Raw genomic sequence first — 17608 nt, 5'->3', positions numbered from 1 at the left:
TTATAAAATCTTTTTGTTGAAGTTCCATTGCGAAACACAATAAACCCCTGTGCTTATTGGCCCTATGTACTGTTTTGCTCACAAATCTGAGGCATGATGTTCAGGGCAGCGTTCTATAGGGGCTTACTTTCAACGATGTGTGAGGGGCTTTTTCAGTTTTTGGGGGGGTTTTTTTGCCAGTATCCAAGTCTTCAGCATACAACCCGAACATTCAAAGAAATGCTAAATATGTGTCCCTGAGCAGACTTTGAATTTTTTTTTACAGTAAGTACCAACATCTTCTTCTTTTTTTTTTTTTTTCTTTATTTTGCTTTTAGGATTTAATCGTTCGCCTGTCAGATGATACTGATCCATTTTTTCTGTACAGTCTTACTTTAGGAGAAGAGGATTTTCTAAGGTAAATCATTTAATGCTATGCTTTAACTAATCCAAGCTAACAATTTATAAAGAAGTACATTTTTGTAGTAAAATTAAAGTTGCCCAAAATACTATGTCCGCTCTCAGAATAGGTATTAAAAAAAAAAAAAAAAAAAAAAGTTTAATTTAGTTTGCCTCAGTTTGCGTTTATCGTGTTTTTAGTTAGTTAACCTATACATATGGCATTGCTATGATCATTGGGAGAAGAATTTGTTTTGGGTTGTTCTATGGTAATGCCAAGAAATCTGTACTGCATCATTTAAAAAATGTTTTTTTTTGTTTGTTTATTTTTCAATATTTTTTATTAATTTTACAAGAAAACATAGTCATTCACACTTTGTGGATGCAGCCACTTAACAAACGTGAAACAATAAAGAACATTTATCTCAGCCAACATGGCAAATTAAAGGTCAGACAGATTTGGGAAAAAAATGGTCAATAATGCATTTGTTTAATCACTTCAGCCCTGGAAGGAATTACCCCTTTCCTGACCAGAGCATTTTTTGCGATTCTATACTGTGTCACCTTAGCTGACAATTGCGCGGTTCTGCAAAAAAAATTGACCTCCTTTTTTTTTTTTTTTTTTTTTTTTCACAAATAGATTCCCACAACCAAATTCTTTTGGTGGTATTTGATCACCTCTGTGTTTTTTTTTGCACTATAAACAAAAAATAACAATTTAACATATTTTTTACTTTTTGCTATAATAAACACCCCCCCCCCCCCCCCAAAATATAAAAAACACATTTCTTCCATAGTTTAGGCCGATATGTACTCCTGTACATATTTTTGGTAAAAAAAATCGCAATAAGTATATATTGATTGGTTTGTGCAAAAGTTATAGCGTCTATAAAATAGGCGATAGATTTATTGCATTTTTATTCTTTAATGCGGAGGTCCACCCTAAAGTGGACCTTCCGCTCATTGGAATCCCCCCCCCCCCTCCGGCGCCACAATTGGCACCTTTCAGGGGGGAGGGGGGTGCAGGTACCTGTACAGTACAGGTATCTGCACCTACTTCCGGCATAGCTATCTGCGGAAAGGGGCGTAGATCTACGCCCCTTTCCGAAAGTCCCCCGCTGCCTGCTCGGAAACACACAGATCCCAGAGGCAGCGGGACCATCCTTATTGCGCAGCGCGACTCACGCATGCGCAGTAGGGAACCAGGAAATGAAGCCAAAAGGCTCCACTTCCTGATTCCCATACCCAAGATGGCGGCGGCAGCACCCGAGAGACGATCGAGGGATCGGCTTCGGGTGCCGACATCGCGGGCGCGCTGGGCGGGTAAGTGTCCTTATTTTAAAAGTCAGCAGCTGCAGTATTTGTAGTTGCTGGCTTTAAAAAAAAAAAAAAAAACGGTGGAACTCCCGGCGGACTCCCGCTTTAACTAGTAATGACAGCGATCTGTGTTTTTTTTATTTTTTTTTCGGGACTGCAACATTATGGCAGACACTTTTGACATTATTTTGGGACCATTGTCATTTATACAGTGAACCAGAGCTACGAATAGCCACTAATTACTGACACTGAAAGGGAAGGGGTTAATCTCTAGGGGGCAACCAAGGGGTTAAGTGTGGCCTAGGGAGAGACTCTAACTGTGGGGGGGGGCTCACTACAGCATTACAGAGATCACTGCTCCTGATGACGGGAAGCAGTAGATCCCTGTAATGTTGCTAGGCAGAACAAGGAAAAGCCTTGTTTACATAGGCATCTGCGCATTCTGACTCTTCTCGTCGTAATCGCAGGCCGCCGTTGAATGTTGCGTTTGCCTGTCTGTAAGAAAAAAAGGGGAGAAACTGCGCTATGATATATAGGTGTACCCGATGAGGATGCACCTAGACCAAAAAAATTATTTAAATAAAAAATGGAAGCAGCCATTCTCCTGTATAACAGTGAATAAATAAAAATAAAAATAGTCGCGCTAAACCCACAAATTTAAAAATATAATCCAATAAATTTACCGTCTCTGAACCATGCAAAAATCTACATGGGTCACAATCGAATAAGTGTGTAAAAATTCTTATTTAAGAATACTACCCTCAAAATATGAAAATAAGTAACAATTCCCCCATGAAAAAGATTATTATAAGAAAGGGAACCTGTGGATTAAAGTGAATCTGAACCACAAACTAATGTGTATAAAAAAACACCAATCGTATGACATGCAAATTCAGCATTTACCAAATAAGTGAGTGCATATAGGTAATTATCTACAAAAAACTTTAGCATAGCATAAAACACAACATGTCCAGCTGCATATAATTCAAATATAAATGACATCCTCCCGTGAGAGACTAAATGTATACAGTCCATCCATAAGTGAATCTTCAAAAAGCTGATAAGAAAGAGTCACTTCTTACCAGAAATCCACGATCCCCCCCATTAGAGGATCAGGGAAAGCCTGTAAACAGATTGTGGACTGCCTCCAAAACAAACCATGTAGGACTGCTGCTATTCAGATCGCCTCGTTGGATTCAAGCCAATGGATAGATGTGCGTGGCATGTGAAAACACAAAGTGCTCCAATAGTATAAAACCCACTCTGCTCCCCCCCACCCCAAAAGCACATTCATTGCCCCATGTTGATGGGAACGGGGGCCTCTTCCCGACAACCCTGGCCTGTGGTTGTCAGGGGTCTTTGGGCGAGGAGCTTATCAGAATATAGAACCCCCCCAATGTGAATGGGTATCGAGTACATCTTACAACCACCAAAAAAGCACGGGCAGGCGAATCGCCGCCATACTACGTCGGCCGCAATGATCGGGATCGATCCGATCAATCTCCAGGCCCAGGCCAATGAAATCTGGCCTGGACCTGGTGAACGGTCCTGGTGAATGAGATCCTTCTCCTGTCGTGTAACTATAAACACTGAAGGAGGAAGTGATGTCATCTCTCCTCGTGTCGGTCTTTTCCATTTCAGGCTGAGGAGAGATAACATCTCATAGTAAGTGCACTACACTGATACCAGGTCACATAGGCACACAACTCAGATCACCCCCCCCCCCCCCCCTAGTTAACACCTTCACCATCTGTCACCCAGTACAGTATTCAGATTTTTTTTTTTTTTTTATCGTTGTACTGGTGTCATTAGTGACAAAAATCAGTTTTAGGGTAATTGGTCTTAGGCCCAGATAGGTCTAGGGACCCTCCCTAAACCCCTCAATAAAGGTTTAACCCCTTAATCACCCCGTCACCAGTGATCGATGTATAAGTATCATGGGTGACGCAGTTTAGCTCGTTTTTTTTTTTTTTTTTTTATAGCATCAGGGAACCCGCTGTATTTTACCCAATAAAGGTTTAACCTCCTTATCATCCGGCGGGTGATGAGTTAGGTTTTAGTGTCAGATGGGATCAGCATCACCCCAGGCAGCGTCAGATTAGTGCCAGTAGCGCTAACGCCCACGCACGCACCATACGCCTCCCTTAATAGTATAGTGTCTGAATGGATTAATATCTGATCAGAACTAGATTAGTGTCCCCAGCAGTTTAGGGTTCCCAGAAACAGTGTTAGCGGGATCAGCTCAGATACCTGCTAGCACCTGCATTTAGCCCCTTCCGCCCAGCCCAACCCACTCAAGCGCAGTATCTATCGATCACTATCACTTACAAAACGCTAAACACATCTACAGCGTTCAGAGTCAGGCCTGGTCCTTTTGAACGCTAACAGTTTTTTTTTTAATAGCTAACAGTCATGAGCTTTTTTACCTGTGAGAGCAGTGAAGAGGCCTACACGTTTCTGAGCATGACAGATGAAGAGGAAGTCGCTCATCTGTCATATTCAGGCTCAGAATACGAACCTGTAGACAGCAGCGGCACCCTGGCAGATAACTCTGACGACTGAGTTGTGGTCCCTGCCAAGGTCAGGTGTACCAGACCCCGTTGTTCTGCTGTCTTTGAGGTGCAAGAACCGCCGGTCCCTCGTAGGGAGCAGAGAGCCAGTGCTAGCGCCACTCATCCTTCTGGTGAACTGACAAGCACCAGCGGCCTAGTACATCCTGGTCATACATCCAGCACTGCAGTGTCACGTGGTGACATGGCGAGTCCCATAAATGCAGTTCAAGCTGGCGAGGTGGCTAGCATGAGTAAAGTCCCGCTACCACCAAGAAGAAGACACACGTCAAGCCCATAGTGCCCTTACTGCCGCATTCGCCAATCCTAATTGGGAGCCCACCACTTCTGCAGCACCTGTACTTCCCCCCCCATTCACTGACCAACCTGGAATTCAGGTGGAAACAGTTGATTTTATGTCACTTAAATTTTATTCTGTGTTTTTCACTGAAGATTTCTATAGATCTATTGTGGACCAAAGCAATTTATATGCTGATCAATTCATCTCCGCTAATCCCCAACTGAGCCTTGCCAGAGAATGGAACCCTTTTACGGTTTCCGAATTTAAGACCTTCCTGGGCCTATCCCTCCTCATGGGCATAACTAAAAAGAGTGAGTTGCGGTCATATTGGTCCACTGACCCAGTTCACCATATGCCCGTTTTCTCTGCCTCCATGACCAGGACATGATATGAGCAGATCTTGTGGTTCATGCATTTCAACGATAATGAACCCCGTCGTCCTTGGGGTGACCCTGAATTTGATCGGCTCTACAAAATTCAGCCCCTCGTAAACCACTTCAACCAATGTTTTGCAGCCTTGTTACTCCCCATCAAGTTGTCTGCATTGATGAGTCCCTGATTAAGTTTTCTGGCCGCTTGTCATTCATACAGCATCTTCCCAGCAAGCGTGCCAGATACGGGGTCCAGATGTATAAGCTCTGTGACAGGGCCGCAGGCTATACATATAGTTTTATGGTTTATGAGGGAAGCGATGGTTGCATAGAGCCGGAGAACTTCCCAGACTACATAGGGAGCGCACGTAAGATTGTGTGGGACTTGGTGTCACTCTTATTCGGAAAGGGGTACCACTTGTATGTGGACAATTATTACACAAGTGTGCCGCTTTTTAGTCACTTGTTTGATCATCAAATTGGTGCATGTGGCACCATGCGATCTAATCGCTGGGGCTTTCCCCAGCGGCTTGTAGATTCCCATCTTAGGCTGGGGGAGAGAGCCTGCTTGAAGTGTAATAACTTGCTCGCTGTGAAGTGGAGGGATAATAAGAATGTTTTCGTTCTGTCCTCCCTTCAAGCAGACATGACGTTCCAGATTCCTACGGCAACTGGTGTTGTGGAGAAACACCTCTGTGTCCACGAATATAACCTTAATATCAGAGGGGTGGACCTCAAAGACCAGTTGTTGGCACCGTACCTAATTGCCCATAAGGCCAGAGGCTGGTACAAAAAAGTATCTGTATATTTATTTCAATTGGCTCTGCTTAATGCTTTTGTTCTATACAAAGCTTCAGGATGTACTGGATCCTTCCTTAAATTCCAGGAAGATATCGTCACAGCCCTTCTGTTTCCGTATGGTGCTGTGGCCCAACTTCCCAGTGAAAATGCAGTAAGCCAGCTACATGATAGGCATTTTCTGCTTGTCCTCTCTGGGTACCCCTACCCAAAGAAACTCCCAAAGAAGATGTCGTGTTTTTAGAATATAGGTGTGACACCCGCTATTATTGTCCTGCCTGTCCTGACTAACCTGGTCTTTGCATCGGTGACGGTTACGAACGCTACCACACGCTAGTTGAGTATTAGCATAGGATACAACACCATACAGTCCTTGGCACACAAACGCAGGGTCTCACAAGATGTGATGGCCATCACCTTTTGAGAGACCTTAATCTGCAATGCGCAAAAACACTAAAAAAATAAAAAATCCAAAAATAGTTGTGGTTGTATTTTTCTTCTATCTCTATTGTTCTCTCTTATGTTCACGCTCTACTGTCTGCTCTACTTTTCGCTCACTATTGTTCTCTCCTGTTTTTATTTTTATTATGTTTTATTGTATTTGCTTTGCAGGTATGGTATGTTATGCTGTAATGTTTGTTATATTAACCATCATTTTCTTAGCAGGTACGCCATTCAGCTGCAGCACGGGTTTATTTATCTTGACAGCAACAGTGTTTGCTCCCACGATACATGAAGCCGTGACTCCAGCACTGTAGGAGGTTATTTCACCGCCACGTTAAAAAAAAAAAGAGCTTATATCCCGAAGCAGGGGTGGAGGAGTGATTTGCTCCTAACATTAGGTGCAGATTGCCCCCATGCTTCAGCATATATTATCGTACATCACGGAACACAGAGCCATAGTAGTTACTATGTGGGTTATAGGCCACCTTCAAGTGATGGACACTGGCATGCCCTAAGACAAAAAGTGCCCTCCCTATATAACCCCTCCCACCTGTACCTGTTTTTTCGCCAGTGTCTAAGGCAGGGGTGCCCAACCAGAGGCCCTGGCGCCACATGTGGCCCGCATAGCCCTCTGATGTGGCCCACGACCTCCTGCTCTGGGATGGTGGGTTGGCAAGCCCAGATTGCAGGTTGTCTACCCGCCATGCCAGAGCATCAGCATTGTGAATGAAGCCAACGGTAGAGGAAGTAAGCAGCTGTGGAGCAGAGCTGCATAAGCCAATGCTTCCTGTATAGCACCGGCTCCTGTCATAGGTAAAGTGATACCTAATGCACTCTGCCTGGGACAGCAAGTTTATTACTAAAATCACAGTGTATATATGGACATATCTGTTCTGCAGTGGTTACTGGGCTGCTTTTAAACTAATTCGCAGGTGTAGCAACAGTGTACCTGCGGCTTACCTGCACTGAGCCATAGACTTCTCGTCTTACCTGTGGGTTTGGTGCACTTTCAGAAAGAAATTCTATGGCAAAGTACAACTAACCTGCAGGAAAGTCACAGGTGTGGGTAGACCACAGACCATTCTGTGTAAAAGTAGCCTTAGAACCCTTTAACATGATCTGTCTGACCCAATCGGACCCTCCATTCACCTCTATGGAGCAGCAGATGTAAACAGACTTGTGTCCGTTTACACCTGCCTTCTTCCAATCCGATCTGCTAAAAAACTGGAAAGTGGATCCGTCCCCTTCCATTTTATCAGATGAGAGGGCCCGTAGAGTAGAGTGGGCTGTGTCTGTGTCCGCTTTGCATACGCAGAGTGGACACAGAACTGTCATCTGCTCATTGTGGCCCACGACTGGTTACTAAGTCGCTTAAGTGGCCCTCGCTCTTCAAAAGGTTGGGCACCCCTGGTCTAAGGTGTTGGTCACGAGTAAAGATGTGCTGTGCTGAGCTCCACTGGAGCAATCCTTGCTGACTGGATCCATTCAAAATGTCTCTTCTGGCCAGATTGAATGGTACCTGGGTTTCATATCCGAAGAAACATGGTTTTCCCTGTGAATCCTTCTCTTTTTAGAGAGCTGGATCCCGGGATCCAGTACTTTTTGGTAGTAAGGCCATAAAGTTTTACTGGCGGGGTGCTGTTGCAGGTCCAGGATTGTGGGTTTCCTCAAGGATTCCCAGCTCCTAAAGGTTTAATGGAACCCACAGCGAAAGGTGAAGATTGGGTCTGTTGGTTTACCACAGAAAACCCTGAGGCGGAAAAGGTAAGTGGAGTTTTCTAAGATTTGTTTGAATTTTCTCAATGGGGGGGGGGGTTTCTCCCTGCTTATCACCCCCCCGTGCTGACAGTCTCCCCCTCTTGGGGAAGGAGCGCTTCGTTTTTTTATTTTTATTTTTTTATTTTATTTTATTAATTTTTTTAAAGGCAGGAAAACTAGCGCGATCAGCACGCCGCTCGGCGGCTTGTACACGCCCACCCCCCCCGTACCATGCTATTTTCTTGGTAGGTCTGAGAGGACCTATAGTCCGCCGCTCACGCTGGAAAGGCTTTACTTTTAAAAAGTGTGAAGAGCCGTAGGCAACATGGGGGGCGGGGCTTAGCGGCGTCGGCGTTAAACGCCCACACATGAGGAGGCAAACATTTTAAAAGCACATTTGTGGGTTACTGCAGGCTGTGTAGGGACACGAGGTGGCGTTGCCAGGTTTGGTGAAACAGGCATTTCCTTTGACACACTTTTTACTGCTACATCAGGCTGGGCATTAATAGCAGCAATTGTGCTGGACTATAGCTCTAGCAGTGAATGCATCAGGCTATGAGCGCAAGGTGGGCAAGGAACACCTCAAAGGTTTCCAGAGGGTCTGTTGTTTCACGACAACCTAAATCCATGTCTAATGCCACGTACACACAATCGGAATTCTTGTCGGAAAAAGCTCTGATGGTTTTCCCGTTGGAATTCTGACGGAATGCCACTCAAACCGTCTTGCTTACACACGGTCACACCAAATTCCGACCGCCAAGAACGCGGTGACGTACAACACGTATGACGGGACTAGAAAAAGGGAGTTCAATACCTAGTAGCCGATGGCTTCCATCTTGTAGTAGAATCTGAGCATGTGTGAGTTTTTTTGCGCGTTGGAATTGCATACACATGATCGGAATTTCCGATATAACGTTTTTCCATCAGGAAAATTTAGAACATGCTATCAAATTTGTGCTGGCGGGAATTCGGCCAGCTAAATTCCGATGGAGCATGCACACGGTCACATTTTCCGATGAAAAGCTATCATTGGTCTTTTGCTGGCCGAAATTTCGATCTTGTGTATGCAGCATAAAAAGATGGCATCCTCCTCTGAGAGTGATGTGGCCGGTCAGAGTGAGCCATCAGGGGGTCACTGGTGTAGCAGCAGCTCTGGACACTTCAACCCCTATGTATATCACTCAGGAGGTTTTTTCTTCTACCGTTTTAAGTTTGGAACAGAAGATTGATGCTTTATTCGCTTTATTTGCAGTGGGCCCAAGTGTAGCAGATCCGTGTCCATTGCTCAGGACCCTCATACTGAGGAACAAGGGGCGAGAGATCATGAAGTTTTCTCAAAGTATCAAGAAGAGGCCAATGACTCCTTTTCCGAAGATCCTAATGTGGAGGGATCGGCCTCACAGGAGAGACTGTTGGTACACTCCCTTACTAAGTTGGTCCGCTCTACTTTTTTACAGCCTGTAACACAGTCTATTAATGAGCCCACCTCTGGTTTGGGATCACGAAAGCCTCCCCGATCTGTTGATACCTTTCCTATCCATTCATGGTTAAAAAAGCTTATGTAATCTGAGTGAGAGCAACCAGATAAACATTTTTTTCCATCCAAAATAGTTTTCTTTACTTTATCCTATGGAGGAGGAATTCTATAAGAAATGGGAGATTCCAGCAATTGGTGCTGTTATATACTCTGTAAACAAAAACCTGACTTGTCCTGTAGACAACGCGCAGATAACGTTTTTTTTTTTTTTTTTTTTCAACAAACAACATTTCTCTTGCAGGTTCAACTGGTACTAGTGGCGATTGGAGTATCTCAGTCCATAAAGGACCAGTTTGTAGAGGTACTCAAAATTATTCAGCAGGCGCAGCAGATGGCTGGCATATCAGAGGCAATGTGTTTCACAGTGGATGCTATGAAAGATTCTATTATACAAGCCTTATGGCTTTTGCTAGGGCTGGTACATATGCGCAGAGTCCTTGAAAAATCAGCCGAATCGCCATGTAAAAAGCTCTTGCCCAGTTACCCATTTTATGTATATCCAAATAATTTCTAATGGGAAAAGTTCTTTTTTACCAGTAAAGAAGTTTCAAAGTTTTTTTCTTTTAAACATGCATTTTCTCTAATACCAGGAGCATCTGCCTCCAGGCAGTCTCGACAGCCTCCACCTTCAGGTTCAAGAAGAAGGCCTCAAGGGCAGTCCCAGGGCCAAAAGAGGACTTGGGGCAGGAAATCTGAAAAATAAAATACTAAAACTCCTGAAGTGGCACCCCCGCTCGCTTGAGTGGGGGGAAGGCTTCTACACTTTTCAAAGATCTGGCAGGAACAACGTCAGGACAGATGGGTGGCTTCCTCAATTTCTGTAGGTTACAAACTAGAATTCTGAGAATTCCCATCTCCTTGTTTAAGATCCAACGTTCCCAGAGATCCAGGGAAAAGGAAGTCTCTCTTTCTGGCTCTGGATCATCTCATGTCTTAGAAAGTGATATCAGAGGTTCCCACAGAAGAGCAGGGATTGGGGTTTTATTCAAACCTCTTCACGGTACCAAAACCAAACGGGGAGCTAAGACCCATTTTAGATCTCAAGGATCTAAACTGGCACTTGAATATCCATTCCTTCGGCATGGAGTCAATCCGATCGGTTGTCTCCATTCTACAAGGAGGAGACTGTTTGGCATCGATCAACATCAAAGATGCCTATCTGCATGTACCAATGTTTCCCCGCTCATCAGAAATTTCTACGCTTCGAGGTAGAAAATCATAATTTTCAGTTTGTGGCTCTGCCTTTCGGTCTAGCCACCGCACCTCAAGTGTTCACAAAGATCCTGGCCCCTCCTTTAGCCAGGTTAAGGGCTCAGGGTATAACAATTATAGCCTACCTACCAAAGTTTAGACTCAGCTGTGAGTTGCCTAAAATTCCTAGACTGGATTCTCAACCTAGAAAAATCCTCCTTAAAACCATCAAGGAGATTGCAGTACTTGGGGCTGATCATAGATACAGTTCAAAAGAAGGTATTCTTACCTCAGGGAAGGATCAGTTCCATAAAGGATCTGATTCAGCTTATCAAAACAAAGAGAAATCCTTCCATTGGGCTTTGCATGAAATTGTTAGGAAAGATGGTGGCCTCGTTCGAGACCGTTCTTTATGTGCAATTTCATTCAAGACTGCTGCAAAACAGTGTTCTGTTGACTTGGAACAAGAAGGTCCAGGCTTTGGACTTTCCAATGCGCTTATACCCCGAGGCGTGTCAGAGCCTCGATAGGTGGTTGATATCCAGTAACCTTCAACAGGGGAAATCCTTTCTACTAGTATCCTGGAAAGTGGTAACCACGAATTCCAGCCTTCTAGGCTCGGGAACAGTCCTGGAAGAAGCATCTGTCCAGGGAAAGTGGTCCAAGTCAGAAAGGACCTTGCCCCTCAATATTCTAGAAATTTGGGCAGTAGGTCTGGCCCTAGAAGCCTGGACACTCAGATTACGAAATTGTCCTGTCAGGATTCAATCCAACAGTGCCACCTCCGTGGCCTTCATCAATCGCCAAGGGGGCACGAGAAGTCGTGCAGCCCAAAAAGAGGTGAATTATGTTCTATCTTGGGCAGAAAGCAACATTCCTTGCCTAGCGGCGATTTTCATTCCAGGGATGGAGAAGTGGCAGGAAGACTACTTGAGTCACCAACAATTTTTTTTCGGGAGAATGGTCCCTTCACTCCGACATCTTTCTGTCTATATGTCAAAGATGGGGTGTTCTGGACGTTAATCTGTTCGCGGCCAGATTCAACAACAAGGTCGACAACTTTGTGTCGAGGACGAGGGATCCAGTGGCATGCGGAATAGGTCTTTCCATGGGATCAGTTTTTACTGATCTATGCGTTTCCTCCGGTTCTGCTTCTGCACCTTCTTCGTAGGATCAAGTAGCAAGGGAAAGAGGTGATTCTGGTGGCCCATGCAATCTTGGTTTCCAGAGATCATGAAGATGGCGGTAGGGGACCCTTGGACCCTGCCACTGTGGACAGACCTTCTCATGCAAGGTCCGGTATTCCTTCCTACCTTACCTTGAAACCCACATTCTAAAGGACCGTGGGCTGTCTCCTTCAGTAGTGTCTACTTTGTTTAATGCTAGGAAGCCGGCCTCAAGAGTCATATACTATAGAGTCTGGAAGGCATATGTCTTCTGGTGTGAATCCAGGGGTTGGCACCCCAGAAAATGTCATAGGTAGGATCCTTGAATTCTTACAGATGGGATTCGAAATAAAGCTGGCCCTGAGTACTATCAAGGGCCAGGTCTCGGGCCTTATCAATATTGTTTCAACAGCCTCCTGCTTCTCACTCTCTGGTTCGTAACTTTATTCAGGGGGTAACGTGGATTAATCCTCTTGTCAGGACACCCTTGAACCCTTGGGATTTGAATTTAGTCTTGTCAGCTTTACAAAAACGGCCCTTTGAGCCTATATGGGATATTTCTTTGGTCCTCTTGATGAGGAAGATAATTTTTTTGGTTGCCATATACTCTGCCAGAAGAGCATCAGAGTTGGCGGCTCTTTCTTGTAAAGAACCGTATTTGATTATTCATAAGGTGGTATTATGGCCTCATCCTAGATTCCTACCTAAGGTAGTGACAGGTTTTCATTTAAACCAGGATATTGTCTTACCTTCTTTTTTCCCAGAACCTCGATCTATGGAAGAAAGGTCACTACATTCCCTTGATGTAGTGAGAGCGGTCAAAGTCTATTTAAAGGTAACCACGCAGATTCGCAAAACAGATGTTTTGTTTGTATTGCCAGAAGTTCCTAAAAGAGGACAGGAAGCATCAAAATCTACTATTTCCAAATGGATTAGTCGAGTGATTGTTCAAGCTTATGGTCTAAAGAGGAAAATTCCTCCTTTTCGTGTTAAAGCGCACTCCACCAGGGCTGTTAGTGCTTCTTGGGTAGTGCATCACCAGGCTTCCATGGCTCATATCTGCAAGGCCGTAACTTTGTCTTCAGTCCATCCATTTACCGGATTCTATCAAATCGATATAAAAGGTCATGAGGATATCGCCTTTGGGCGCAGTGTACTGCAGGCTGCAATATGAGTCCTCTAGTCTCTTAATTCCCTACTTTTTGTTGTCTCCCTCCCTTCAGTTGCCATTACTATGGGACACCCCACATAGTAACTACTATGGCTCTGTGTCCCGTAATGTACGATAAGAAAATAGAATTTTTATAACAGCTTACCTGTAAAATCCTTTTCTTTGAAATACATCACGGGACACAGAGGTCCCTCCCTTCTTTGGTATACACGTGTATTGCTTGGCTACAAAACTGAGCCACTCCCAGTAGTGGGAGGGGTTATATAGGGAGGGCACTTTTTGTCTTAAGGCGTGCCAGTGTCCATCACCTGAAGGTGGCCTATAACCCACATAGTAACAACTATGGCTCTGTGTCCCGTGATGTACTTCAAAGAAAAGGATTTTACAGGTAAGCTGTTATAAAAATCCTATAATTTATTTTTTATTTTTTTTTTTTTTTTTTTTTTTAGGCACAGATTGCAATGTTTTAATTTTGGAAAAAAGGAAAAAACTGCGCTATGATAAAAATATTATACTAATCATCCACAATGGAACTTTGATCAGCAGCGGCTTGACTGTATTACATAATTACAGAAAAAAAAACACATGAAAAATTGAGTAAGCTGCGCTAAATCATAAACCCACATAAAATTCAATGAAGTAAAAAACATTAGACAAAATTTCAATAATAATGTGCAAAATTAGGCCTATTACCCCCCAGTCCTAAAGAATAAGGGTTATGGGATAATTGATCACAGTGAACAACGAAAAAAGAAACAAAAAAATATAAAACAAAATAGTGAACACCAAATGTGTAATTATATAAACCTTTAAATTCCAACAGTCCAATACAGATGAAATCGTCAAATCTTCTACTGTGTAGCAAGTGCTTGATCCACCACCATACAGCCAAAATTACTCCTTACCAGAATTTCATGACCCCCCACTACAGAGGGTCACCAACAGCATGTAACAATAGATATCTCCCACTTGAGAAGGGTCTCAGCTGTTCTCCTCCCTCCACCGATATCATGACCAGGTTGTCAAACAAGTATCTTTAGTTGTCTCCCATATATTAGGTCATATGTGCCAATTCCATGCAAAAGAAATGAAGCTCCAATAGTGTAAAACCTTTTAATATAACTCAAATATAAAAACAAAAATGCACTTGCAAAGCACAAAGGAAAGATCAGCCTTAAGTCCGATGCGCCGGCCGGACGCAAACGGACAAACTCGTCGTTCCTGGGTACAATTCCTTCGTAAGGGGTGATGTCAGCGCATCGCTCAGTCCTACGTGTTTCGCAAGAAATTGCGTCATCCAGGGGCACGAGCGAGTGGGACAGACTCTTCCCACCTCAGCTGTAGTTCTCTGCAGTTCATCCAGAGTGATCATGGGCCTCTTGGCTGCATCTCTGATCAGTCTTCTCCTTGTCTGAGCTGAAAGTTTAGAGGGACGGCCAGGTCTTGGTAGATTTGCAGTGGTCTGATACTCCTTCCATTTCAAAATGATCGCTTGCACAGTGCTCCTTGGGATGTTCAAAGCTTCGGAAATCTTTTTGTATCCAAATCTGGCTTTAAACTTCTCCACAACAGTATTACAGACCTGCCTGGTGTGTTCCTTGGTCTTCATGATGCTCTCTGCGCTTTCAACAGAACCTTGAGATTATCACAGAGCAGGTGCATTTATACAGAGACTTGATTACACACAGGTGGATTCTATTTATTTATCACCATCAGTCATTTAGGACAACATTGGATCATTCAGAGATCCTCGCTGAACTTCTGGAGTGAGTTTGCTGCACTGAAAGTAAAGGGGCCGAATAATTTTGCACGCACCACTTTTCAGTTTTTTATTTGCTAAAAAAGTTTAAAATATCCAATAGATTTCGTTCCACTTCACAATTGTGTCTCACTTGTTGGTGATTCTTCACAAAAAAATTTAATTTTATATCTTTATGTTTGAAGCCTGAAATGTGGCAAAAGGTTGAAAAGTTCAAAGGGGCCGAATACTTTCGCAAGGCACTGTAGGTGGTTGAGAAATGAGATGTGTAATTTATGCTCGTACAACACCTGAAGGTGCCACTTCTATGTTGAGCCTCTGTGTGTGGCCAGGCTGTGTAAAAGTCTCACACATGCCCATATGGGGTATTGGTGTAGGCAAGGTACTACTGCTCGGCTACTCAAGATCACTAAGGAAATTTAAGAACTGATAACGACCGCATAAAACCTTTGTACCCAGTTTATAATGTTTATGCAGTTTATACAGTTAGACTGAGAAATGTGTAATGTACATTGTATTTGTTGAAAACCTTAATAAAGATTATTATATACATGTGGTATCGCCATATTTGGGAAGGGTAGCGGAATGTATTTTGGGGTGTAATTTGTTAAATGCTTATGGTGTGAGAAATAACCCGATAATGACAATTTTGTAAAAAAATATATAATTTTGCAAAGGATTGTGGGAAAAAATTACAACATAAAAAAACTCACAATGCTACTTAATACCTTGGAATGTCTAATTTCTAAAAAGGGGTCATTTGGGGGGTATTTGTACTTTCCTGACTTGTTAGTGTCTCAAGAAATTATATACACCTGATGTACTGAAGGCCTGATCAGATGTGATCAGTTTTCAGTAAATGGCACCATAGTTTGTAGACTCTATAACTTTCACAAAAACCAAATAATATACACTCATTTGGATTATTTTTACCAAAAATATGTAGCAGTATACATTTTGGCCAAAATTTATGAAGAAAAATTACTATTTATTTATTAATAGCATAAAAAACCCACTAGTCATTTTTTTTAAAATTATTTTATTTTGGTATGGGGGTGTCCCCTCCAAATCCATACCAGACCATTTTTTTCCATGATTTTTTTTTTTCAGCGGATGACTCATCCGTTGCTAAGGATGTGGCGGCTGTCCTCTGCTTAGCAACCAGCTATATACAGTAAATGTAAAAAATTTAAAATAAGAAACACATCACAGAAAGCACAGCAAAAAGCACTACAGGAACGCTCAAAAGCAACATGCATAGATGTGAATCCAGCCTCAGGCCACATTCACAGGGCCAATTCCCACCAGATTCCAGCAGCAAGAATCAGTAGATTCTTGCTGCCAGAATGACTGAAGCATGCAATTAACTGCTGCTGTTCGCATGTGGTTGCACATGGAGTAGATGGCTGTGTTTATTGATGTCCAAGCCTGAACGCAGTGATTTACCTGTTCAAATTGTGTAGGAAAATGTGCATTACAAAGATGAGTGTCCAATCAACCCCGTCCAGAGCTACTTCTTAAAGAAATCCTAGTAAAATCATAACATCGTATCTGAAAGCAAGATGCCGCGAGAAGATGTTCCAATCTCTACTTCGTTCATTTTTGTAGAACAATTTAGTTCAGTTTGTGCTAGCTAATTCCATACCAAACTATGGATTTATGTTTATCTTAAAGCAGTGTTCCACCCAAATGTGTAACTTCTACTTTAAGGCTTTCTCACCCCTTCTATGCCACATTTGGCATGTCAATCGTTTCAGGGGGGGAAGTGGGTACCTAGTTTTAACAGATACCCAGCTCCCGCGATTTAATAAACACGAAAACAAGAGGGACTCCGCTTTAACAGTGATTGTGTTGTGTACTTCTCATTTACTGTGCATGTGTTTTTGATTTACATACATTTTCCCCTCTCCCTCTCTCTCTCTCAGCTTAAAAAACCAGCAAGGATTATTAGTGGAATTTTCTGCATTTCCACAGAGGTTCATTGACCTTTTGGAGCAATGTATATTGGAGCAAGACAAACCTGTTCCTAGGTATGAATATCTCTTATATTGTCATTCCTTCTTAGACCCTTTGTTGGTTTATGCTTTAAAAGTGATTTAATAGTAGTATTTATTCAGTACTTTTATTTCTCAGAAATTAAAATTATAGGGCAGCACAGTGGTTAGAGTTTCTGCCTAGCAGTACTAGGGTCATCAGTTCGAGTCCCAACCACTGTACTACCTGCACAGCGTTTGTATGTTCTCCTTGTGCCTGTGTGGGTTACCTCTGGGTACTCTGGTTTCCGGGTAAGGTCAGTTGCCTCCATCCCTATTTGAATAAAGCAGTCGGGATGACTGGGGGTTGGGACTTTAAATGAAGCAGGCAGGTGTAAAACATTTAAATTTATTAGAAAATCAATGGTAAGTTGCATGAGGGTAATCATGAGTACACCAAGAAGACCAATATATTCCATTCAATGGATAAACACACAGCAATAACAATTGACCACTAAAAATACAAATCACATATTACAAGTGATCATTAAGCAAGTAAAACATATAGTTGGCATAAAACATGGCATACAGTAGCTCTATGCATTTCGTGGATTCATCCACTCTTCAGGAGCATGCACGTGGAAAACTGAATGCTATAGTGGAATAATAAGAATATCTGTAAGGTCTGACCCTGTCACGGAAAGCAGAGATTAACGTAATTAGAAGTAATATTGGCTAGGATAAACCCCCCAAAACCACTCTCAAAAGTACTTACATTATCTGTATCTATGCAGTAGCAATGTGCCAAAATGAATCAGAATAACCCCATATGGGTATCACTGGTGGGAGCTGAGGTGGTTAAGGCAGACCAGGACTGGACAAAGGTGGTTTCCAA

At 43.0% G+C, this 17608-nt stretch overlaps 1 protein-coding gene across 2 annotated transcripts in view; it reads left to right on the top strand.

Annotated features, from left to right (window-relative positions):
- LOC143973902 (spindle assembly abnormal protein 6 homolog) overlaps nt 1-17608 on the top strand; it is a 165433-nt gene that overhangs the window by 42268 nt on the left and 105557 nt on the right. For both annotated transcript variants that reach the window (XM_077474783.1, XM_077474785.1), the window contains exons 3-4: nt 318-397; nt 16666-16770. In XM_077474783.1, coding sequence (XP_077330909.1) covers nt 318-397; nt 16666-16770 — 185 coding nt within the window. The remainder of the gene's footprint in view (nt 1-317; nt 398-16665; nt 16771-17608) is intronic.

The sequence above is a fragment of the Lithobates pipiens genome, unplaced genomic scaffold (genome assembly GCF_037356315.1).
Source record: "Lithobates pipiens isolate NorthernLeopardFrog02 unplaced genomic scaffold, aLitPip1_a1.2 Scaffold_13, whole genome shotgun sequence".
Taxonomy (NCBI): Eukaryota; Metazoa; Chordata; class Amphibia; order Anura; family Ranidae; genus Lithobates; species Lithobates pipiens.
This window is presented reverse-complemented; position numbering and strand designations above follow the sequence as displayed.